We start from the raw sequence: 26006 nt of genomic DNA, 5'->3' as shown, positions 1-26006 counted from the left end.
AGACTTTCTGCCAGTACTTAAGATGGCGGGGACAATTGTGGGTTGGGGGAGGGAAGGGAGCTGTTTGGGAGGGATCAGGGGGTGGGATGTGTCAGGTGGGAGGCTGATCTCTACACTAAAGCTAAAATTAACCCTGCAAGCTCCCTACAAACTCCCTAATTAACCCCTTCACTGCTAGCCATAATACACGTGTGAGGCGCAGCAGCATTTAGCGGCCTTCTAATTACCAGAAAGCAACGCCAAAGTCATATATGTCTGCTATTTCTGAACAAAGGGGATCCCAGAGAAGCATTTACAACCATTTGTGCCATAATTGCACAAGCTGTTTGTAAATGATTTCAGTGAGAAACCTAAAATTGTGAAAAATTTAACTTTTTTTTTTTTTATTTGATCGCATTTGGCGGTAAAATGGTGGCATGAAATATACCAAAATGGGCCTAGATCAATACTTTGGGTTGTCTACTACACTACACTAAAGCTAAAATTAACCATACAAGCTACCTAATTAACCCCTGCACTGCTGGGCATAATACACGTGTGGTGCGCAGCAACATTTAGCGGCCTTCTAATTACCAAAAAGCAATGCCAAAGCCATATATGGCTGCTATTTCTGAACAAAGGGGATCCCAGAGAAGCATTTACAACCATTTGTGCCATAATTGCACAAGCTGTTTGTAAATGATTTCAGTGAGAAACCTAAAATTGTGAAAAATGTAACGTTTTTTTTTAATATGATCGCATTTGGCGGTGAAATGGTGGCATGAAATATACCAAAATGGGCCTAGATCAATACTTGGGGTTGTCTACTACACTACACTAAAGCTAAAATTAACCCTACAAGCTCCCTAAAAGCTCCCTAATTAACCCCTTAACTGCTGGGCATAATACACTTGTGGTGCGCAGTGGCATTTAGCGGCCTTCTAATTACCAAAAAGCAACGCCAAAGCCATATATGTCTGCTATTTCTGAACAAAGGGGATCCCAGAGAAGAATTTACAACCATTTATGCCATAATTGCACAAGTTGTTTGTAAATAATTTTAGTGAGAAACCGAAAGTTTGTGAAAAAATTTGTGAAAAAGTGAACGATTTTTTGTATTTGATCGCATTTGGCGGTGAAATGGTGGTATGAAATATACCAAAATTGGCCTAGATCAATACTTTGGGATGTCTACTAAAAAAATATATATACATGTCAAGGGATATTCAGGGATTCCTGAAAGATATTAGTGTTCTAATGTAACTAGCGCTAATTTTGAAAAAAAAAATGGTTTGGAAATAGCAAAGTGCTACTTGTATTTATGGCCCTATAACTTGCAAAAAAAGCAAAGAACATGTAAACATTGGGTATTTCTAAACTCAGGACAAAATTTAGAAACTATTTAGCATGGGTGTTTTGGGTGGTTGTAGATATGTAACAGATTTTGGGGGTCAAAGTTAGAAAAAGTGTGTTTTTTTCCTCATATTTTATACATTTTTTTATAGTAAATTATAAGATATGATGAAAATAATGGTATCTTTCGAAAGTCCATTTAATGGCGAGAAAAACGGTATATAATATGTGTGGGTACAGTAAATGAGTACAAGGAAAATTACAGCTAAACGCAAACACTGCAGAAATGTAAAAATAGCCTTGGTCCCAAACGGACAGAAAATGGAAAAGTGCTGTGGTCGTTAAGGGGTTAAAAGGGACACTAAACCCAATTTTTTTTTTCATGATTCAGATAGAGCATGCAATTTTAAGGAAGTTTCTAATTTACTCCTATTATCAATGTTTCTTCGTTCTCTTGCTATCTTTATTTAAAAAGCAGGAATATAAAGGTTAGGAGCCGGCCCATTTTAGGTTCAGCACCCAGGATAGCACTTGCTTATTGGTGGCTTACATTTGGCTACCAATAAGCAAGCGTAACCCAGGTTCTTAACCAAAAATGGTCCGGCTCCTAAGCTTTAAATCCCTGTTTTTCAAATAAAGATAGTAAGAGAACAAAGAAAACTTGATAACCAGAGTAAATTAGAAAGTTGCTTAAAATTGCATGCTCTATCTGAATCATTAAAGAAAAATGTAGTATCCCTTTATGGAATAGTTATTTGTTATATAAGGTATTTTGGAGTATTCCATCACAGAGATTTCAACATAAATAGGCAAAATTTAGCAGTGTTAACATTTTAAAACTGTTTACAAATGTTTAGATGTTGATGAACTATGGCAAATGATTTTACGTGCATCATTTATTTTTGTTTTATTTTAAGAACCTCTGTAAATCTTTTTATAGTCTTAATAAACTCTTTTAACCCCTCATAAATTACACCTGAGGTATTATAACTATTTTATTATTATGACATAGTTTGAACGCAGTTTGTTGTTTTCTACAGATATGTGAAATTTATACAACGTTTCTGCTAAAACCATCTATAGACAGATATGAGAAACCTGCCATGTGCACTTTTTTGAGTTCTTAGAACTGGGAATCCTACGATTTTATAGACAAATTACAGAAAAAATGGGAGGGGGGTATATAAAAGTACATTGCAAATCTGTTAAGCTAAGCATAAGCAAACATATTGCAATCCAAAGGCATTTGCTGTCCCTTTCACATATTGCAAAATTTGCTTTAGTAAGTCACAGATGTTGCCATTACAACAATTTAAAACCCCAAATTGTTTGTTTTTAAAGTGATTTACCAGCACTAAAAATAAAGGTGACCTTCATTCATGACTTTAAAAAAACTGTGTAGAAGGTACCTTTATTTGGCTGCGGCTTCACTGCTAACATAAATTTGCTCCGCCATCCAAGCCAAAAGTCATTTTTCAATAAGGTGATGTTTCCACCTCTTAGCCAATAGCTGTGCTAGCCGTATGCTAGCACAGCTTTTGGCTATTTGTTTTCCTTTTATAGGTGGTATTCCCGCATAATAAGCAAAGAATCCTAAATTATGGCAGTACATTCTAACCTTCAGAAACAGTATAGCAACTTTATATATTATAGCTTCATTGTAGAGTAACCATTTAAATTTAAAGAGAGATAAAAAAATATTTTTTAATTTCATGACTCAGATCAGAACATGTAATTTTAAACAACTTTCCAAATTACTTCTGTTAACCAATTAGCTTAATTCTCTTGGTATCCTTGGTTGAAAAACATACCTAAATAGGCCCAAGTGCAACAATGCATTTCTGGGAGCTAGCTGCACATATATGCCTCGTTATTGGCTCACCTAATGTGATCAGTTAGCTCCCAGTAGTACATTGCTTCTCCTTCAGCAAAGGATACCGTGAGAATGAAGCAAATTTGATAATAGAAATTGGCAAGTTGTTTAAAATTGTATGCTCTCTCAATTATGAGAGAAAAATCCTAAGCATCTTTTTTCATTTCTGCAAAGGCTTATTTTAGTAACCAAATTAAGGGAAATGGATTGCGATTGTCAGTTACTACAAACCACATAAAAGTCATGTCCAGTGGCTATTGTCTTAAATTGTTATTGTTATGTGATTACCTTGTATCTAAACCTCTGCAGGCTGCCCCCTTATCTCAGTGTTTTTGACAGACATGCAGTTTAGCCAATCAGTGCAGACTCCTAAATAACTCCACGGGAGTGAGCACAATGTTATTTATATGACACACATGAACTAGTACTGTCTAACTGTGAAAAACTTTCAAAATGCTCTGAGCTAAGAGGCGGGTTTGAACGGTTTAGAAATCAGTTTGAGCCTAGCTAGGTTTAGCTTTTCAAAAAGACAGCCAAGGGAACAAAGCAAATTTGATTATAAAAGTAAATTGGAAAGTTGTTTTACATTGCATACCCTATCTGAATCATGTAAGTTTAATTTTGACTAGACTGTCCCTTTAAACTAAAAAACTGCAATGTTTTTCTCCAATATAGAAATATGTTTGTCCTATCAACCAATAAAACTGCCGAACTGATTTACTTCTGCACGGCCAGAAGGCTTATATTGTCTTTTGAAAAGAATAAAATATTAAATCCAATAACAAATTATACTTCGGTGGAGGGTCTGCATAATAAATATTTGTCTTTATTTTCATCCAGGGCTGTGTCCTGTTCATATTTGGATTTTTAATATGCTGCTTGCATTACATTTACACAGATTTTTGCATAAGGTACTATACATCATTTAGACTGTGGATAAATTATCTTTGTTTCACGATTACAAATAAGCTTCAAAATTCATTCAATATTTAATTGTGGGGTTTTCACTTGTTATCTTGGAAGATATTTGTTTATAGCATGTCATTTTAGTATATGCAACCTTGAAATGCTGTTTTAACACTGAATATAGGTTAAACACATAGTTAATGTACTGCTCAAGAGTCGTAGAGAACTACTGGTCCTAAGCACATATAGCTGCTTCTTTGAAGGGGTTATACACAAGGAACTGCAAAGTTGCTAGTACTAAAATGATCCGCTCTTAAAACATGTAATTTTTCCACTATAATGGCCTTTAATAACTGTTGAATACCACTTTGTTCCCACAGTATTAGTGATATTTGCATTTTGTACATAAACAGAGACATAAATAAAATAAAAAGTCAATACATTTATAGAGAATACAATTATAAAATATTTATTAAAAAACTGCCTTGAAATGTTTCATAAATGAATGTTTAAGACATATTTCCATCTAACACTCCCAAGTTGTTTAACCCTATGGAAGTTAACGATAAATACAAGTGAGTTTATGTAATTATCCTCTGTTTAACACAGAAGATTCAATCAAGAGTTTTTATAGGTTGGTGTTGTATGAGACCAGCATCAAATAAAGATTTTCCACTCCAAAGTCGAACAGCGAAAAGATGACGACAAGGCAACACTGTTGTAGTATAAATGCAGCAGCTACATGATGTTATCTCCTTGTTAACTGTAAAAGAGCAGCTTCCACCACCCACCAAAAATCCATTGTCAGTCTCTTTAATGTCCAGAGTACTCTGCCTAGCAAGTGAAAGCTCCTCTTCTATTTGAGAAGCCGACTCAGCTGAGCACACTGAATGATAAAGCACTGCAATATTTTCCTGGTTCACGTCCGTAATTCCAGTCTTTAAAACCTCCAAATGTAAAAGTTCTCGCATACAAACAGATAACGTGACTGGTGGGAGCAATATAGAATTAAGTTTCTGGATGTGAAAATTCATGTGATCCATGAAGCAACATTTCCTTTTTCTGTCAAAAGCCCAACACGCCACCCACATGCTCTTGTTCTGATGCCACTTCTCCAGATAATACTGGAAAAAGTTCACAGAACAAACGTTTTCAAGCTCATTTAAGCACTGGGCATATGTCTTGGCTGAGTCAGAATAAGCCATGTTATAAAGCAAAGTCTGGATTTTTTCTGTCTTGGGGGTTCCTAACTCTCTTGCTTTGCTGTGTAAGTTTTCTAGAACTTGGGATCGACATATCTGTATTTTGGTACAAGGCAAAACATCATTTAGAGAGACACCATCAGGTATGTTAGCGCCGACTGTGATGCACTTGACTTTGAACTTGATGGTGGGAACACTCTGAACCAAAGAAGCAACTATAAACACAAGAAGATCTGGTGTACCCTTCCTTGCAATGCAGTAGGCACACTCTCGTCCTCTGCCATTGGCATCTTGACACAGTACAGTATACAGTTCAAATTCTTCATTTACATGGAGCACGTTACCCATATAAAGGATCCTAGGAAAAGATTGCACTAGATTTCCCATATGGGATGTAGAAATAAAAATACTGTTGATAACTGCAGCATCTTCCTGAAAAACTAATTTGACCTTTGCCATAGGATCATTTTTGAAGAGAATGTCAAATTCCTTGAGTAGATCACACATACCCTGATCTTTAGCCTTGCTGTATTCTTCTAGGTTCCACACAATATCAGGTGCCAAGAAACGCTTTGAGACATTGTTTGTTATACGAATTGGCAATCCCATACTGGCCTCCAGTTGGTGTCGTTTGAAATAATGAGAAAATTCCACTGCTGACAAATTATGGTTGTGAAAAATATTTGCCTCAATGACAACAAGACGATCCCTTTTTGGGTGAAGGCGCAATGTGATTGAAGCTGGACAATCAATTTTTTCTTGACTGTACATGAAAAAAACATGGAAAATAAAATAAAAAGTCAAACAATTATATATTTGGAACACACTTCAATCTATGACTTTAGGTCACATGAATATATCATGTATTGAAAATTAAGTATTCATATTGAAAATAAAAAATATAATCAACATTCAGGGGTGTTGCCAGGACATGTAGATTTGGGGTGAAACTATTTTTTCTTTTTAAAGCCCTAAGGAAAACGCATATTAATGTTTTGTAGAGGGCAATAAAAGGATGGAACAAACAAGAGTTCCATTCACAATAGATGAAAAAATTAAATAATAACCACTCTTAGAGAGTTCTAACTTAAATCTTTGCTAATACTTGGCAATAAGCGGCAGATCAGTAGATGCTTCCATTGCACTTGTAGCTTAAAGGGACAGTCTGCTACAGATTTTTTATTGTTTAAAAGATAAATAACTACTTAATTACCCATTCCCCAGTTGTACATAACCAACACGATTATATTAATATATACTTTGTACCTCTGTGATTATTACCTTGTATCTAATCTTCTGCAGACTGCCCCCTTATTTCAGTTCTTTTGACAGACTTGCATTTTACTAAACCAGTGCTGACTCCTAGGTAACCCCTGAAAGCTCAACAGACAATTAAAGGGACATGACACCCACATTTTTTCTTTCATGATTTAAAAAGAGAATGCATTTTTAAACATCTTTCTAATTTACTTCTATTATCTAATTTGTGTTATTCTCTTGATATTCTTTGCTGAAAAGCATATCTAGATATGCTCAGTAGCTGCTGATTGGTTGCTGCACGTAGAAGCCTCATGTGATTGGCTCACCTATGTGCATTGCTTTTTCTTCAAATAAGGATATCTAAAAAATGAAGCAAAATAAATATTAGAAGTAAATTGTAATGTTGTTTAAATTTGTATGTTCTATCTGAATCATGAAAGAAAGATTTTGGGTTTAGTGGCCCTTTAACTTAGAAAGAAAACAGCCTTCATAAAACGTTTACTTATATATTGGTACTTAAATTATTAGAAAAGTGCAAAGACATAAGTGACCCTCATGTTTTTTTAAGAGGTTGACAGAAATTGTGTGAGAGTAAAGTCTGGATACTCTTTAAATGTGCAGGGATGGAGAGAAATCCTCACACCAAACCTCACATGAGCAGACCACACTCAATTCCAGTTACCAATTTTTTTACTCTGCGCCTTAGTTTGAGAATTTAAATGCTGGTATTTGTTTTTTTAAATTAATATTTTATATTTATTTATTATGCTTACTAGTCTTAAAGCCTGTTTACATGGGCTAAAAAGAGAACCTCCTCCCTCCTTCCCACTTAATACTGCTCTAAACATTCTGTAGCGTAGCGATACTGTCCCCTCCAGCGATGATGGGTCGCCCACCCGCCTCCCTCCTAACGCTCCCACGCCACCAACGATCGGCACCACCGCTGCCTGATGCAGAGAGGGACACAGTGTCCCTCTCTGCATCGGTACCTCTGCCCATCTATTTCTGCACTGCCCTACTCGTAGGGCATTTAGAAATAGCGCAATATCGCTACTTTTAGCGAGATCGCTGCAGAGAGATACCCAGGGCTTAACGACCAGCGCTGTTCTCGTGCATCGGCGCTGGTCGTTAAGGGGTTAAAGCCAAGTACGTTTGTCTCACGCTGCAGTCTCTACTGTGCATGACTGCATTAAACAAACATACTTGGCCTTTTATAATATAGGATGGTAATGCCACAGTTAAAGTTCTTACATGGACACATAAAATAAGTGCATAGTAGCAGGGACGTTTCTGGAATTAAGTTTTTGATTAATGAGGAAGTAAAATGACTTCATGAAACAAACACTTGCGGCTCTGAGTGGGAATTTACCTTTTTTACACATAGGGCCTGATTAATAAAAATTCACCAGCATAGAGAGACATCACACAAAACGTTGGCGTTTATTTTGAACATTATATTGTAATGTAGGTGTCTCTCTCCTTCACACCCAGCACTATGCATAATGAGATAAACAGCTCTAAAGCTAAAATGTGCCGTTTTAAAATAATTTTAAGTATCTTGCTATACTGACTGAATTTAATTGATAATCTCACTAGAAAAAATAACAAAAAATAACATGGGAACAAAGCAAATTTGATAATAGACGTCAATTGGAAACTTTTCTAAAATTGTACGCTCTGTCTGAATTACAAAATATTTTTTTGTGTTTCATACCCTTTTAATATCTAGAATTTCTCCAAAATTTATACTGAAGAGACTGCTCTGCAACTAGTAATATCATAATTGATTTATTATTATATTTGTAGGTTTTGCCTTTACTTACTTTTGGTTCCGACGTACAATGCTTTGTCCGGCGTAAGTCCCACTGTGTTTGCAAATCAGTCTCACAAAACGGAACCGCAGCGTCTTAGCGAGATTTTTGGCATGAGGGAGAGGATTCTTTCTGAAGGAGAGCAATGGCTTTAGACTAGCAATAATAAAGAGCACTTTGTGCCTTTCTGACCAGTCATCAAAAAAGGTACTAAACTGTTGCCACGTGAGAAACTCTTGTCCCAAGCCAAGCTCGTCCATGCTCTTTTCACCAGCACAAGCTTTCAAAGAAAACAAATACTTGTCAACTCATACACAAACAACTTTTAACAAAAACAAACAAAAAAAAACCCTATTACAAATGATAATTCATAAAGGGGACAAAATATTTTACCTTGATGGCTGCTTTGTATGAAATTTTAATAAACTGCCTTCTAAAGTCATCTGAACACACCAGGTAGGAAATTATAAGGTACTTCTATAGCAACAAATCTGAATTTTATTGATACAATATATTTTTTTTATTATGCAGCTATGGTGATAAGGAGGTAGGTTTGGAGAACCCCTAAACATTAACAGTGGGACAAAAAGTCATTTTTAAAAGAATATATATATTATATAGTCTACACACGCACTGATTACATATGCAATTTTTTTCATGTTATTTCAATGTGTGTTTGTGTTTAACTACATATAACTAACATATTTAGTAATTTTTTTTATCTAATAACTAAAATTAGACAATAATTGTGAAAAACGTTTTAAACACCGTTTTGCAATTCATTTCAATTATTTATAAAGGTGCATATGCATGCAATACATCAGTCGAAAGCGCTTTTTGTCATGACAAGGAAACCTAAAAAATGTAATTTATGATTCAGATAGAACATACAATTTTAAACAACTTTCAAATGTACTTTTATTATCAAATATGCTTCATTCTCTTGTTATCATTTGCTGAAGGAACAGCATTGCACTACTGGCAGCTAGCTTAAAGGGACAGTCAACACCCATGAAAACTTTATCCCATACCTTAGATCAACAAAAAAAATGAACCTGCACCGCATCCCATCTTCAATAACACTAACGTTAGGTGGCTAATCTTCAATGAACATTTCGTTTTCAGCAGTAGATATGGCCGCCAAACTCCGCCCCCTCCTCCTCCGTACCCTTCTTGTTTTAAATAAATACTCGTTCACAGGGACACTGTTCTATTTCTAATGCGCATGCGCTATATAATTGTAGTGCGCTCGCTATTAGAAATAGAACAGTGTCTCCGTGAACGTGGCTAAAGAATCTAGCCAAGGATTTGATTCTCATTGGCTGAAGACTTAGAGAAGAAGCGTCCTACGTAACAGGGGGAGGATTTTGGCGGCGATATCTGCCGCTGTTAACTAAATGTTCATTGAAGATTAGCCACCTAACGTTAGTGTTATTGAAGATGGGATGCGGTGCAGGCTCACTTTTTTTTGTTGATCTAAGGTATGGGATAAAGTTTTCATGGGTGTTGACTGTCCCTTTAACACATCTAGGAAGCCAATCGCAAGAGACAAATGTGTGCAAGCACCAATCAGTAGTTAGCTCCCACTAGTGTAGGATCTGTGCATATTCATTTTCAACAAGGGATACTATGAGAACAAAGCACATTTGAAAATACAAGTGATTTTAAAAGTATCTTAAGATTACATGCTCTATCTGATTCTTGCAAGTTAATTTTGACTTTTCTATCCCTTTATTAAAGGTTGCCTCTTTACTTCAAGCCCTCAATATTCGCTACACTTTATTTATACCTTTACTTGATAACATAATTTTGTACTACTTTCCTATTCATTCTCTCTTCTATGAATGCATTTCAATTTTAAATACAAGTATGTTTGCAATATACTTCCATTAAAAAAAATGCTTCTAGTAAAGGTTTTTTTCTGTTTCAATTACATATACACACAAATGCTACATGTGACTAGAGCATCAAAATTCAAACACCATGCCTGCTTAGAGAGCTGACCATGAGGCATACTTTGTTGGTAAAGACTTAATTTGTATCATACAAGCCACTGCAGACTATCTGATGTGGTGTGGTGTTTGATTGATGGAGCATGGGGCACTCACAACATATGTGTGTATGCCGCTGATAAACAGTAATAATTTTTAAACAGTAATACAAATTTTGACTCTTCTGTCCATTAAACCCCTCATCTGACTCCTTATCTCCTCCTTTAAGAAAAATGTCCCTTAAAGGGTCATAATACCCAAATGTTTAAACACTTGAAAGTGATGCAGCATAGCTGTAAAAAGCTGACTAGAAAATATCACCTGAACATCTCTATGTTAAAAAGAAAGATATTTTACCTCAAAAGTTCCTCAGTAGCCACATCCCATTGTAAAGGACTTCTTAGCAACAAATCAGTATGTCTGTCCCGGGACAGCTAAGGAAGTGAGCTTATGTGCACACTCATCTTATTTCCCTATTCAGTGTAAGGAAGTTTACAATGAAATCTCATGAGAGTTAAGTGAAATCTCATGAGATCACAGTAAAAGAGTTCATGACCTCAGCACTGTTGATGCTGATTGGCTGCTGTTCATTTCTTTTTTTTTACCTGCAGCTGGGCAGCAGCTGAGTATAACTTTTAACACAGAACTTACTCTGCTGAGCTGAGGAAATTGTGAGGTAAAATATCTTCCTTTTTTACATAGAGATGCTCAGGTGATATTTTCCTCTCAGCTTTTTACAGTTATACTGCATCATTTTTAAGCGATTTAGCATGTGAGTATTATGTTCCTTTAAGAAAAATTTTTTTAAGGACAGCTTTTTTTTTGCATTAAATATTAATATAAAGATGGTAAATATACATTATTTATCTGCATTATTTTTAACTTAAATCAGATTTTTTTTTTTATTTAAATAAGATTTGTTTCTTAAATAAAATGCTTTTTGAGGAAAAAATCTATATAAAAGATAGTTTTCTATTTATAGGGACATTCCAGCCAAAATTGAAATCTACATGGATGCATTTCAGTTTTGAATAAAAGCATTTTTGTAATATACATGTATTAGCAAAAATGCTTCTTATTAAAACTATAGCTGTTTCAAAAGTGTATTTAAGTATGCCCCCGTGCACCAGCATTTTAAACACAGCATTTGCTCAGAGAGCTTAAAGGGACACTGAACCCAATTTTTTTCCTTTGTAATTCAGAAAGAGCATGCAATTTTAAGCAACTTTCTAATTTACTCCTATTATCAATTTTTCTTCGTTCTCTTGCTATCATTATTTGAAAAAGAAGGCATCTAAGCTTTTTTTTTGGTTTCAATACTCTGGACAGCACTTTTTTTATTGGTGGATGAATTTATCCACCAATCAGCAAGGACAACCCAGGTTGTTCACCAAAAATGGGCCAGCATCTAAAATTACATTCTTGCATTTCAAATAAAGATACCAAGAGAATGAAGAAAATTTGATAATAGGAGTAAATTAGAAAGTTGCTTAAAATTTCATGATCATTCTGAATCGCGAAAGAAAAATTTGGGGTACAGTGTCCCTTTAAGGTGCTTGTACCATCTGTTAATGAGTCAATTTGTGAATTGCTGACATGATTACAAGCCTTACAGACAATCTGAGCAGCTGCAATATTTTAAAATGAGAATATCTAGCTATACTTCACATGCACCTACAGAGAAAAATGCTAACACTAAAACAGCAATAACTTTTACTAGAAGCATTTTTGCCAATACATGTATATTGCAAATATGTTTATATTCAAAGATGTAATTCATCCATGTGCATTTATATTTTGACTGGAATGTCCCTTTAAAATACATTGTAATCCAGAGATTATTCATCCTGAAATAAGGTTTAGTTTTTAATTATGTAGCTTGAGGTTATATATTTATGGCTGTAATGGGTTTTTTTTTTCTCAATAAATTAGTTTCATTAATTCTTTCACAATGTCATGCTCTCCCAAAGGTCTGTAAGACTATGGCATGCCCTGTCTGAATCATAACTAGACTGTCCCTTTAAATTGTGGAAATCAAATCCACCCTGTAATGTATTATTGTGTGTTCTATAGTCTGTTATATTTTATTTTTTACTATTCCTGAAAACCTTTATTTAATATTGGGAATAATTAGTTATAGTGTTTCCACTGAATGAATATATAATTATCAAAGAGTGAGAATGTGAAGACCTGACCTCAAGGCAAAAGCAGAGAATATTAATAGAATATAATTTAATATATTTTATTCAAGGGGGTTAAAACACAGAATAGTGTTGGAATTATAACAGGAAATATCTGAACTATCTTATTATTAACTGCAGTCACATTTTAAACTAGTATGTTTTCTCATACGGAATATTCCCAGATAAATCTAGCAGGATCATCTAATATCAGGGGTGAGAGCTAGATTATGTTTTACCTTGAAGTTAAACTCCCAAGCTGTTTAAAAGTACAGCACTGTCAGAGTGACCGTCATCTGCCTTTTTGGCAGTTAATGGGTTAAATATCAAAAGGAAACAATTAATCTACTACCATTCTGTTTACCTTTCTATCAGCGTTTGAAGCCCAAATACTAGGTACTAGCAACTTCCTCCTCCCACAATGCATAGCGTGTACACAATTTACACTGAGCATGCGTGCGACCCGATCGCTGTAGAATGTACTGTGTAGGGACCGCTGGTAGCGAACAGTAGTGCGCATGCTCTGAAAATATTTCTGAACCATTTGAAGCGCCTTTGTTTTATTGTCGAGAGTTTGTTTTCAATTGCGCTTTGAATTTTTGCGTTGGTATAAATTATTTGCAAGAAAAAGCTGAACAGCATGAGCACATATAAATCTCATATTAACCATGTTCACCATACAAACGAAACAAGGTTTTCTAAATATCGAAATAAATTGCTAGTTGTTTGGCAGTACCAATGGCTGCAACCTATTTTATGATATCCCTTACTTATTTATGATTTCTTTTTATATTTTAAGAATTCCATTGGTAAAGTATAATATGAAGTAAAATGTATATGAGTGAAAGATCTGCTGCTAAAAAGACTTGTCTCGCTCTGATACTATAGGCACAACTTGAATCTTATGGAATATAAAATACCTCAAACATCTTAAAGGGACAGTCTACACCAGAATTGTTATTGTTTTAAAAGATAGATCATCCCTTGTTTACCCATTCCCTAGTTTTGCATAACCAACACAGTTATATTTATATATTTTTTACCTCTGTGATTATCTTGTATCTAAGCCTCTGCAGACTGCCCCTTTATTTCAGTTCTTTGACAGACTTGCAGTTTAGCCAATCAGTGATGGCTCCCAGGTAACTTCACGTGCACGAGCACAGTGTTATCTATATGAAATACATGAACTAACACCCTCTAGTGGTGAAAAACTGTTAAAATGCATTCTTAAGAGGCGGCCTTCAAGGTCTAAGAAATTAACATATGAACCTCCTAGGTTAAGCTTTCAACTAAAAATACCAAGAGAACAAAGAAAAATTGGTGATACAAGTAAATTGGAAAATTGTTTAAAATTACATGTCCTATCTGAATCATGAAAGTTTTTTTTGGACTAGACTGTCCCTTTAAGGTTTAAAATAACTAGTAAATACATTTTACACTTTTATTAGTTCTACTGTTGCATGAGAAAAGGATATAACACTTTGTATTCAGAGGGCATTTTTTGTCACAGTGGTGATTATCATAAATATTTGTGATCCTATAGACTGTGAGCTCTCCGGAGCAGGGCCCTCTTCATCCTGTGCTAGATTTGTTTAGTCTTGTTATGTTTTGTATTGTATCACAGATCTTTGTCATTGTATACCCCCATCATTGTACCCAGCGCTACGGAATTTGGCGGCGCTATACAAATAAATGATAATAATAATAATAATCCTAACAAAATGTGCCACAAACCTATCAAAGTGAAAGGTGGTACTATGTGTCCAGATTCATTGCATTCTGTTTGTTCATTCTTATTTAAAGGGACAGTCTTGATAGAAATGAGATGCTGTATTTCCTTAGAGCATGACTTGGAACAAGGATTAAATCTATTTTTGCAAATGATACAAAGCTGTGTAAGATCATTAGGCCAGATCAGTGTAGTGTTTGTAAATCCAGGTGGTTTAGAAATATATCTGACACAGAGTCCATTTATACAGCAACTAACTACACACTTTATTTCCTGGTTCCTCACTCCAACAACACTGTCCCCGCCCCTGCTTCTTTGCAACAATTATATACATTTACAAGTCAGAGCACAAACTAGGAAGAAAGCATTATATATTATAATATCACAACAAACACCATATCTCTCCCTTACTTTAGATTAGAAACATAACAATTAAACTAAACATAAATATAACTATATATATACTATGCTTAATATCTAGAAATAAGACCAACTATATTTCACATAAAAGAGTTGCATGATGAGATAATACATTACATGAAAACACATTATTTTTCATAGTTTTTAAGGTATTCAGGAGGTCTTCTGTTTTCTCTGAGAGGGTATTTTCGATTAGTATCTAAGGACTGACCATATGCTATGTTTTCTTCCCCCTCACTGCAGTGATCATTGATCCTTGAATTCTTGTAACTGTATATGGGATGACATCATATAAAGTATCCAACTTGTGTCGTCTATCTTGCCTACACAGGACTCTGTCTCCAACAGCAAAAGGAGCAGATTTGGTATGATAATATTTATCCGCATAAGCTTTCATCTTGGCTTTGGCATGACTGTCTTTTTGTATTAAGTCCTTGTTGAGTGTCTCTGTTAGCGAATCATTTATATCCGGAATTTTGATCCGAAGTTTGCGATTGAATAACAGCTCTGCAGGTGATCTGCCAGTAGTACAATGGGGAGTTGATCGATAGTCTCTCAGAATAAAGTATAAATTTTGTTTCCATGGTCTACCTTGCGCTGTAGTTGCCCTTAGAAATTTCCCCATAGAACGCATGAATCTTTCAGCTTCTGCATTAGCTTGTGGCCACAAAGGGGTAATGCGCCTATGTTTAAATCCAAGATATGAAGCAAATTTATTAAACTGAGTACTGTTAAATGGGGGACCGTTATCTGTTTTAACAATTTTAGGAATTCCCAATAAAGAGAAAACTTTGTCTAAAACCGGAATAACAGTGACTGAAGATGTTGAGCTGATAACTTCTACTACCGGGTATCTTGAATATTCGTCTATAACCACCATCAAATAATCTCTAGTAGGTAATGGACCATAAAAATCTATACTCACATTACACCATGGTGCTTCAGGCAATGCAGACATTTTTAAAGGTTCTTTGTGAGCTCCTGGAGTTGTGGCTTGACACACAATACAATTTCTCACCAACTTTTCTGCTTGTTGATCTATTGATGGAAACCACACTTTTTCTCGCAATAAACTTTTCATTTTAACTATTCCTTGGTGACCTTCATGTGCTAAGGATAATACTTGCTGTTGTAAACATGTCGGAATGACTAGTCGATTACCTCGCAAGATAATACTGTTGTTATTATTCACTGATAGTTCTTTGCTAAATCTTGCAAATGACTTTAACTCTTTTCCATGTATTTTGTCAGAATCAGCTGTGTACCATTTTCCATTCCGAACTAATACAGCGAGTTTTTGCAGTATAGGATCAGCTAATGTTGCTTGTTGTATTTCTTCTAAACTCAATGCTTTAGGTATAGCATGATTAGTAACAAAATTGATATATTCCTCTGCATCCATGGAACTTGGTGAACTTGTGAATGAATCTGTTGATATAGGATGTCGAGACATATAGTCTGCTGGGTTCTCTTTTCCAGATTTGTAAACCACAGTAAAATTAGATGGTTGTAGTCTTAAACCCCATCTTTCTATTCTAGCGGGCGGTTTGGATTTTGGATTATTCCAGATCAACTGTAAAGGCTTATGATCTGTGATCAGTGTGAATGGACAACCATATAAATATAAATGAATGTATTCACAACTCCAAACTATTGCCAGAGCTTCACGTTCTGTTTGAGAATAACGTTTTTCCACATCATTTAAAGAACGGCTACCATAAGCAATTATATAATATTTGCCTTTGTCTCTCTGCGCCAGAATAGCACCTAAACCAACAGGGCTAGCATCTACTAAAAGAATAGTTTGCCTTTGAGGGTTAAAATAGGACATTGTCTTGTCACTGGTCAAACTCTGTTTCAGTTGTTGAAAAGCTTGTTGTTCAGTTTCAGTCCAACGCCATGGCACACTTTTCTTTGTTAACTCTCTTAAAGGTGTGGCAATAGTAGAGAAATTAGGGATAAATCGAGAACAGTAGTTTACCATCCCTAGGAAACTTCTGACTTCACTGGCGTCTATTGGAGGATTTGCAGATTTGCATTCTGAATTGCTTCCACTTTCTTTGGGTCTGCTGATATGCTTTCAGCTGAAAAAACAAATCCATAAAATTCTAGTTTAGTTTTGTTAAATTCACACTTACTACAATTTAAGGTAAGTCCTTTCTCATGAAGTCGCTCAAAAACTGCTGTGAGATTTTTATCATGGTCCTCTTGAGTAGCTCCAAACACAATGATATCATCGCTGAAGTTTTTAACTCCTGGAATTCCAGATAATGTTTGCTGTATTGCATTTTGAAATACTTCAGCAGCAGAAGAAACACCAAAACTTAGGTGCTTGTATCTCCACAATCCTGTGTGTGTTGAGAATGTAGTTATATATCTACTTGTTGGATCCAATTCCAGTTGATGATAGCCTGATTTTAAATCAAGTTTGGAGAAAACTTTTGCCTGGTTGAGATCATGAATTATATCATCTAATGTTGGAGTAACGTGGCGCTCCCTGATAATGGCGGTGTTGGCTTGCCTCATGTCTATGCAAATTCTTACACTATTTGGGTCTTTTGGTTTTGGCATTGATACTATTGGGGAGACCCATGGAGTTGGCCCCTGCACTCTTTCGATGATTCCTTGTGTTTCAAGGTTCCTGAGTTCAGCATCAACCTTGTGCCTTAGATGAAATGGAATTCTTCTATGTGGTTGTATTACAGGTTTTATATGTGGATTAATATGCAGCTGTACTTGAAAATCTTTCAATTTACCAATGCCATTAAACAAATGGGAATACTGCTGTACTAACCGATCTGCTACAGATCCTGTGTCCTTTCTAGGTGAAATTGCATTCATAAGCTTTATAAGTCCCAAACTGGATGAAGTTTCAAAACTCAGAAGAGAAGAATTTTGACCCTTTACAACATAAAACATAGTTGCTGTTTTGTTGTGTTTAAATGCACATGTGGCTGTAAATTTACCAATGACATTAAGGGGTTTAGTTGATCCATATGCATATATATTTATTTTACTCTGTAATAACTGTGGTTGTGGTTTTAACATGTGAAATGTTTGTTCACCCACTAAATTGACAGCAGATCCTGAATCAATCAATGCAGTGATTTTAGTGTCATTAATGAGTACATCAACTTGTGGCTGAGTTAGGTTACACATGTTGTTTACTACAAATACATATTTGTCATCATTGTTTGAATATTGTCCTTTTTGATCAGGAGATCTGATTAGATTTACTTTCCACTGTTCTGATGTATGTGGCTCAGTATGTGATTGAGGTATTTGATACAGTTTTGTTCTACGTTGCTTTGCAAAGTGATTCAATTTCCCACATGCCCTGCATTGCTTATTCCTTGCAGGGCAAGTCCCATTATGTGGATATAAACCCCCACAGTTCCTGCATAACACACATGAGGTCTCTTTCTTTCTTGTGGGCTGTACTGTTGAACTGTCTTTTTGAACTCTATTTGTAATAAACTGATCTTCAGTAGATCTATTTTCTATGCTTGCAGCTTGCCTGTCAGCAATTTCTAATGTTCTGCCATAATCAAGCAAATCTTTTAAAGATAGTTCAGATTGTCTCAGTGCATATTTCCTAAGTTTTGAAGAAGTGCAGCTTTGTATTATCTGTGCTTTAATCTCATTTTCAACATTAGAAAACTCACAATTCTTTGCTAGTAAACGTAACCTGGTTTGAAATGCATCTAAAGGTTCATCACCCTGTTGTGTTGCCTGTCTGAATGTGTATATTTCATACTGAGTGTTCTTTTTAGGGAGAAAATATGTTGTCAGTTTATCTTTAACATCATTGTATGAGTCAGTGGTTGCAGACAAGCTATCATAAATGTCATACACTTTTTCTCCAGCTAAATGAAGCAGTAAAGCCTTTTTTCTGTTTGCATCAGTAACATCCAAAGCAATAAGATAATTTTCAAATCTCTGAATCCATTTTAGCCATCTTGGGCCTACTGAGCTTAGTTCTGCATCAGAATCAAACGCAGGGAAGTTGTATTCATTACATGCAGCCATTCTTGTGTGTATTGCAGCAGGTTACTCACTGTTTGCTGAGACAAAGCAATAGGGTTCAAACATAATCCTCGTCGCCAAAATGTAGTGTTTGTAAATCCAGGTGGTTTAGAAATATATCTGACACAGAGTCAATTTATACAGCAACTAACTACACACTTTATTTCCTGGTTCCTCACTCCAACAACACTGTCCCCGCCCCTGATCTTTGCAACAATTATATACATTTACAAGTCAGAGCACAAACTAGGAAGAAAGCATTATATATTATAATATCACAACAAACACCATAATCAGGATAAACTTGCTTTACAAGGGGGTCTGCAAAAATTAGAAAAATGGGCAGGTAAATGGAAAATGAGATTTAGTACTGGAAAATGCAAGGTTCTACATTTTGGAAGTAAAAATAAGCAGGCTATCTATTATTTAAATGGGACTAGAATTAGCCAAACAGTGGAGGAAAGTGATTTCGGAGTAATAATAGATGACAAGCTAAAGATGGGTGCAGAATGCAGGGAAGCGGCTGCTAAGGCTAATAAGATACTAGCATGTATTAAAGGGACAGTAAACCTTAAAAATAATGTTATATAATTCTGCACATAGTGCAGAATTATATAACATTATTTAGGTGCTATAGCCATAAACGCATTTTTTACCTTTTAATTTGCTAAAAATATGGCGCTTTTACAGACCCGCTCTCTGCTCTCTGCTGAGCAGGTCTGTTATTTTTAGTCAGCGCATCGGGCCAGCTGTATAGTCACAGCCCGGCCCGACCGCGCCATAGCACTAAGTGCAGCTCGCTCCTGTCACAGGAGCGAGCTGCACTTAGTCTTATGGCGCGGTCGGGCCGGGCTGTGACTATACAGCTGGCCCGATGCGCTGACTAAAAATAACAGACCCGCTCAGCAGAGAGCAGAGAGCGGGTCTGTAAAAGCGCCATATTTTTAGCAAATTAAAAGGTAAAAAATGCGTTTATGGCTATAGCACCTAAATAATGTTATATAATTCTGCACTATGTGCAGAATTATATAACATTATTTTTAAGGTTTACTGTCCCTTTAAGAGAGGCATTGATACAAGGGACGAAAGCATAATTCTGTCACTATATAAATCACTGGCAAGACCTCACCTTGAGTATAGAGTGCAGTTCTGGGGACCAATCTAAAAAATCCTTTTTTTTTTAAAAAAAATGGGATTAATTTAAGCTCAACTGGAGCTTTTTTGTAAGTATATTAGATTGTATAGGTTGAAATCGATAGACTTCAGTCTTTTTTCAACCTTATTCACTATGTTACTATGATATTTTACACTAATTAACCATTTGGAAGTAGCCACCTCTGGCACTTTAGTTATCTTACAAATATAAACAGAAAGAGAAGCAGTCTGCCAGGAACGAACAAGCTCAGTGGCAACTTACTATTGGCTGACAGAGCTGTCAGTCTCTGGACTGGGTTGAAAACTGCAGAAACACAGGAAGGATAGGTTGGTGGGGAAATGATACATGGAATGAAGTGATGAAATATTCCTATGTATCTGAACTGGGGGATCTAGGGAAATTAAAAGACATGGGGTCAATTACAACCTATCAGCATTTTTTCCCCGTAAATAGCATTTTGCTTTCCACCCAAATTGGTCGTCAAGATTCTCGGGTGATCACAATGCAAAATGGATTTGTTTGTTAAAAGCCTGCAGCTGCAAATGCCTTTTCAACAGAAAAGCTTGTAAAAAGGTTTTGTGTGTTAAATAATTAATATATTGTCACTTTAAAAGTTTCACAAATATTCGGCTAGATTACGAGTTTTGACGGTAAAGACTTGCGGTGCTAACGCTCCTTTTTTTTCCAGCGCTCCCTTTAAACAACGCTGGTATTACAAGTTTTCTGAATGGCTGCGTTAGCCTCAAAAAAGTGAGCGTTGAGCAAAATTTAGCTCCACTTCTCACTGTAATACCAGCGTTGCTTATGGTAGCGGTAAGCTGGCTAAACGTGCTTGTGCACGATTTCCCATAGGAAACAATGGGGCTGAGACGGCTGAAAAAAAACCTAACACCTGCAAAAAAGCAGCGTTCAGCTCCTAACGCAGCCCCATTGTTTCCTATGGGAAAATACTTTCTAAGTCTACACCTAACACCCTAACATGAACCCCGAGCCTTAACACCCCTAACCTTACACTTATTAACCCCTAATCTGCCACCCCCGACATCGTCGCCACCTGCATTATACTATTAACCCCTAATCTGCCGCTCCGGACACCGCCGCCACCTACATTATCCCTATGAACCCCTAATCTGCTGCCCCTAACATCGCCGACACCTATATTATATTTATTAACCCTAATCTGCCGCCCCCAACGTCGCTGCAACCTACCTACATTTAGTAACCCCTAATCTGCCGACCGGACATCGCTGCCACTATAATGTATTAACCCCTAAACCGCCGCACTCCCGCCTCGCAAACTCTATAATAAATTTTATCAACCCCTAATCTGCCGTCCCTAAAATCTGCCGCCCCCAATGTCGTCTAACCCTAACACCCCCTAAGTTAAATCTATTTTTAATAAATCTAAATAAAATTACTATATTTAAATAAATTATTCCTATTTAAAACTAAATACCTATAAAATAAACCATAAGATAGCTACAATATAACTAATAGTTACATTGTAGCTATTTTAGGATTTATATTTATTTTACAGGCAACTTTGTATTTATTTTAACTAGGTACAATAGTTATTAAATAGTTAATGACTATTTAATAGCTACCTAGTTAAAATAATTACAAAATTACCTGTAAAATAAATCCTAACCTAAGTTACAAATACACCTAACACTACACTATCAATACATTAATACATTAATTAACTACGATTATCTAAACTAAAATACAATTAAATAAACTAAACTATATTACAAAAAAACAAACAAACACTAAATTACAAAAAATAAAAAAAAATTACAAGAAGTTTAATCTAATAACACCTAATCTAATCCCCCTAATAAAATAAAAAAGCCCCCCAAAATAATAAAATTCCCTATCCTAAACTAAATTACAAATAGCCCTTAAAAGGGCCTTTTTCGGGGCATTGCCTCACTGTTGCGCACTAGGCCATTGCAGGCCCTTATTTTATACATATCTTATACATATCTTATACATACACTCATGGAAAAGTTTGTCACTATTGAAAATAAATCACTGGCAATGCCTCCAAAAGGAAAGGACAAAAAAAATCCAAAAAGAAACAGCTTAGACATAGAGAACAGAAGTCTAGTAGAAACATCAAATATAAACCTAAATACAATGGAGCCTCAGGACCTAGTAAAACAATTATCAGACATTATGCTGCCACAATTTGATCAGGTTAAGAGAGATATTTCAGAGCTTAGGTCTGAAGTAAAACAATTTTCAGACAGACTGCTAGAAGCGGAGAACAGAATATCAGATATGGAGGATATGACTATTAGACATGAGACTAAGATAGAAGAGCAAACTAGCCAAATACTGTTATTACAGAACAAAGTGGAAGAATTAGAAGATCGAGCTAGACGAAATAATGTCAGAATCATAGGACTCCCAGAGACGGAGTAATTCCAGGATTTAATACATTTTACGGCATCACAATTGCCCTTAGGACTAGGTATGCACATCCCCCCACAAGGGTTACAGGTAGAGAGAGCACATAGAGTAGGCAGTACTAGAACTTATGCAGACGGCAAGATTAAGACTAGGCCAATTATTGTTAAGTATCTAAATTTCCAGGATAAAGCCAATATTATGAGCTATTATAAGAGAAAATTGCCAGTAAAGATTGGGGAACATAATATTTTACTTTTTCAAGACTTTTCAGTAGAAACATCTAAGAAAAGAAAAGAAATGGTACCTATCTGTACAAATCTAATTAAAACAGGTTTGAAAGCCTCAATTATATACCCAGCTAAAATTAAGATCTTTAATGACCAAGGAAATATCTTGTTGAATAATTTTGAAGAAGCTAAAGAGTTTCTGCAAGCAAGACAGAATACTTAGGGTTAATAATGAAGAAATAACAGATGAGAACTGTTAACTTTAAAGATGGCAAGCTATAAAGAGGCTCAATGGAGTACCAATAAGCCATATGTTAGTGGGAGGAGGTTAGCTCCCCCAAGAGGTGTGGTTAGTATAGATCTAACTGAGTACAACTTACTCAGTATTTTGGGGCGATACAGAGGATGTTTCCTCTGTATCGGGTTTTATATTATTTTGTTTATGTTGTTCACAATGACGTTGTTTAATTTTCCTTCCCTTTCTTTTCCCCCCTTTTTCTTTTTTTTTCTTTTTCTTCTTTTTTCTCTCTTTCTTCTCTTTTCCCCTTGTTTTCTGCCCCTCACCCCCCCCCCCCGGCGGCTCTACAAATGCGATATAAGCTATTGTATAATGACCAATGGTTGAATGACTAAAAGTTATATCATGGAATGTGGGAGGGATTTCCTCTATATGGAAAAGGAAGAACATACTGAAGCAGTGTAAACAACATACCGCAGATATAATAATGTTACAAGAAACCCATCTGAAAAGGCAGGAGATAGATAAACTTAAAGTAGGGTGGGTAGGAGAGGTGGTAGCAACATCATGCACAACAAGGAAAAGAGGGGTGGCAATATTGCTTAATAAAAAACTAGACTATAGAATTATGGCAAAAGAGTTAGATATAGAAGGAAGATTTATAATTTTACATATAGAAGTACAGGAAAGACCCTTGATTTTATGTAACATATATGGTCCTAATAACCTAGATAAAGTTTTCTGGAACAATATGCAAGTCAGGTTATGGAACTACGGTGTGGAAAATATAATTTTGGGAGGCGATCTAAATATGGTGAGGTATCCTACACTGGATAGGCTAAAACCTTCTTTGAATAGAAACAGCCAAGCAGAAACAAAGTTACTTAAGAATTTTTGCAATAACTTAAGGCTTAAAGACATCTGGAGAATGCAGAATCCAGATGCAAGGCATTTTTCATGCATATCCCATAGACATAAAACAATGTCTAGGATAGATGCTTTTCTGATCTCAGAAAACTTGCTAGGCATAGAAATAGGTGCAGATATTAAAGAGGTGGTTATATCCGACCATGCAATTATCACGCTATAAATTTTAAGTTTAGAAGGGTCAAAAGAGACCCATCAAAGTTCTTTTTCCCTACTTATCTTTGCTCCAATGTGCAATTTAAGGAGGGGTTAAACAACAAATGGCATGACTATGCTTTTTTTAATAAGGAATATGAAAACAAACATGAAGTCTTTTGGGAGGCTTTTAAAGCATTTATTCGAGGGGAAATCAAAGCTTACTTAGTCAGGAATAAACGATTACCCCTCCAGAAAGATATGCAACTAGCGGGGCAAGTACGCAATTGTTATAATGCTTTTTTAAGCGACAGATCAGGGATACACTGGGATAAGTACATAAGGGCTAAACAAGGGAGAGAAACTTTCCTAATGCAAAAATTAAGACAGGAAGATCTGAGAACAAGGGCTTTTTGTTATAGGCATAGTGGAAGAGCCGGTAAATTTTTAGCTAATCTAGTTAAGATTAAAAAGAAGAAGCATGCTATAGAGGCTATCAGAAAAGGCACAGAGAGGTTAACAAATACTAAAGAAATAAATGAGTGTCTATATGAATATTTTCAAAAACTCTATACAAAAGATAAGATTAACGGGGAAACAAAAGCAGATTTTTGGGATAAGATTAGAGTACCAAAGATAGATAGAGAAGATCTGGATGAGTTGAACAAATCCATAACACAGGAAGAAATAAAGAAAGCAATCGATAAAACGGCTGCTAACAAAGCCCCCGGGCCTGACCAGATCCCGATAGAATTATATAAAATACTAAAGGAGGAATTAACGCCTACACTGGAAGCTCTTTTTAACACATTATACATAAAGAATAAAATGCAATCTAAATATTTTACAACATCAACAATTTCGTTAGTTTTGAAAAAGGATAAGAATCCAGAAGAGATGGGTTCATATAGACCCATCTCACTACTAAATAACGACTATAAATTATTAATGTACGTGATTTCTCAAAGATTAAAGAAAGTGATAGCCCCCCTAATACATAAACATCAAGTTGGTTTTATGCCAAATAGAAGTTCTACGACTAATCTGAGGAAATTGCAATTGATAATAGAATATTATGGTAACCAGGCTAAAAAAAGGGAATTTTGAAAACAAGCAGATATGGCCGTTAAATCTATTGATGCTGAAAAAGCTTTTGATATGATTACATGGGATCATTTATTCACAACAATTATAAAATTTGGAATCACAGGCTCTTTCCTCAGATTGGTCCAAATGATTTACAAAGAACCACAAGCCAATATTCTGACAAATGGTTATATTTCACAAAATTTTACTCTCCAGAAGGGAACCAGACAAGGGTGCCCACTCTCCCCCTACCTGTTTAATCTAGCTATTGAACCATTAGCTGTCTATCTAAGGAAAGAACTAGAAGGTATTTGGATAGGGAAAAGAAGTATGACACTTTTACTATATGCAGACAACTTATTGGTCTTCTTAAAAGACACGCAAAGAAATATTCCTTTATTAATTCAAATTTTGGAAAAGTTTGGAACGTTTGCAGGATATAAAGTTAATATCACTAAATCGGAGATCTTGTGGCTAAAGGAAAAAAAAGATAGCTATAAAAATTCTCCATTTAAAAATGCTAACTGAAAGTTAAAGTATCTAGGTATTGTATTGGCTAGAGATCCTGAGAAATGTTATTCACTAAATTATCCCCAAATATGGACAAAAATGTCTAATGAGCTGGCCAGTTGGTCTAATTTTCCATTGACTTTGTCAGGTAAAATTAACTTAACTTCCCAAAATTTTACATCTATTTCAAAATTTGCCTATATTCATCAATCCTAAGGATTTGACTTCATTTAAACAAGATTGTTTAAAGTTTTTATGGGGTAAGAAACGCAAGGCAATTGCACTACATAACTTGACACTATTTAAAACAGGTGGAGGCATGGCCTTACCAGATATAGAACTATATAATCTAATATGTATGAGTAAATTTGCACTAGAATGGCTAACAGAGGCAAATTATTTTACTACAAAGGAAACAGAAAAACATTTAGTGACTCCATATGGACTGAAAGCATTATTACATTGTAGAGGGAAATTACCAGATAAAGTCAAATATCTATCCTCCATTAAGAATATAATCACTGCATGGCATAAACTCCTGAAATTATTACGAGTCAGTCCCGATTATTCTAAATATTTGAC

General features: G+C 35.5%; 1 protein-coding gene across 1 annotated transcript; it reads right to left on the bottom strand.

Moving 5' to 3' along the window:
* Positions 1 to 4684: 4684 nt before the first annotated feature.
* Positions 4685 to 12966, bottom strand: LOC128638042 (uncharacterized protein ZSWIM9). The gene is made up of 3 exons (XM_053689913.1): positions 12920 to 12966; positions 8397 to 8664; positions 4685 to 6076 (listed from the first exon to the last, which is right to left on the bottom strand). The coding sequence occupies exons 2-3, from the start codon at positions 8642 to 8644 to the stop codon at positions 4726 to 4728; spliced, it is 1599 nt and encodes a 532-aa protein (XP_053545888.1). The 5' UTR covers positions 8645 to 8664; positions 12920 to 12966; the 3' UTR covers positions 4685 to 4725.
* Between the last annotated feature and the right edge of the window lie 13040 nt (positions 12967 to 26006).

This window comes from Bombina bombina, chromosome 8, assembly GCF_027579735.1.
Source record: "Bombina bombina isolate aBomBom1 chromosome 8, aBomBom1.pri, whole genome shotgun sequence".
Taxonomy (NCBI): Eukaryota; Metazoa; Chordata; class Amphibia; order Anura; family Bombinatoridae; genus Bombina; species Bombina bombina.
Note: the sequence above shows the minus strand (reverse complement) of the source record. Positions and strands in the feature narration are given on the sequence as shown.

Excerpts from the sequence above, each read along its gene's own strand:
- LOC128638042 (XM_053689913.1), bottom strand. The coding sequence starts at position 8,644 with ATGGACGAGCTTGGCTTGGGACAAGAGTTTCTCACGTGGCAACAGTTT. Across the intron at positions 6,077-8,396 it reads ATTGTACGTCGGAACCAAAA|TCAAGAAAAAATTGATTGTC; the intron begins GTAAGTAAAGGC and ends TTTCATGTACAG.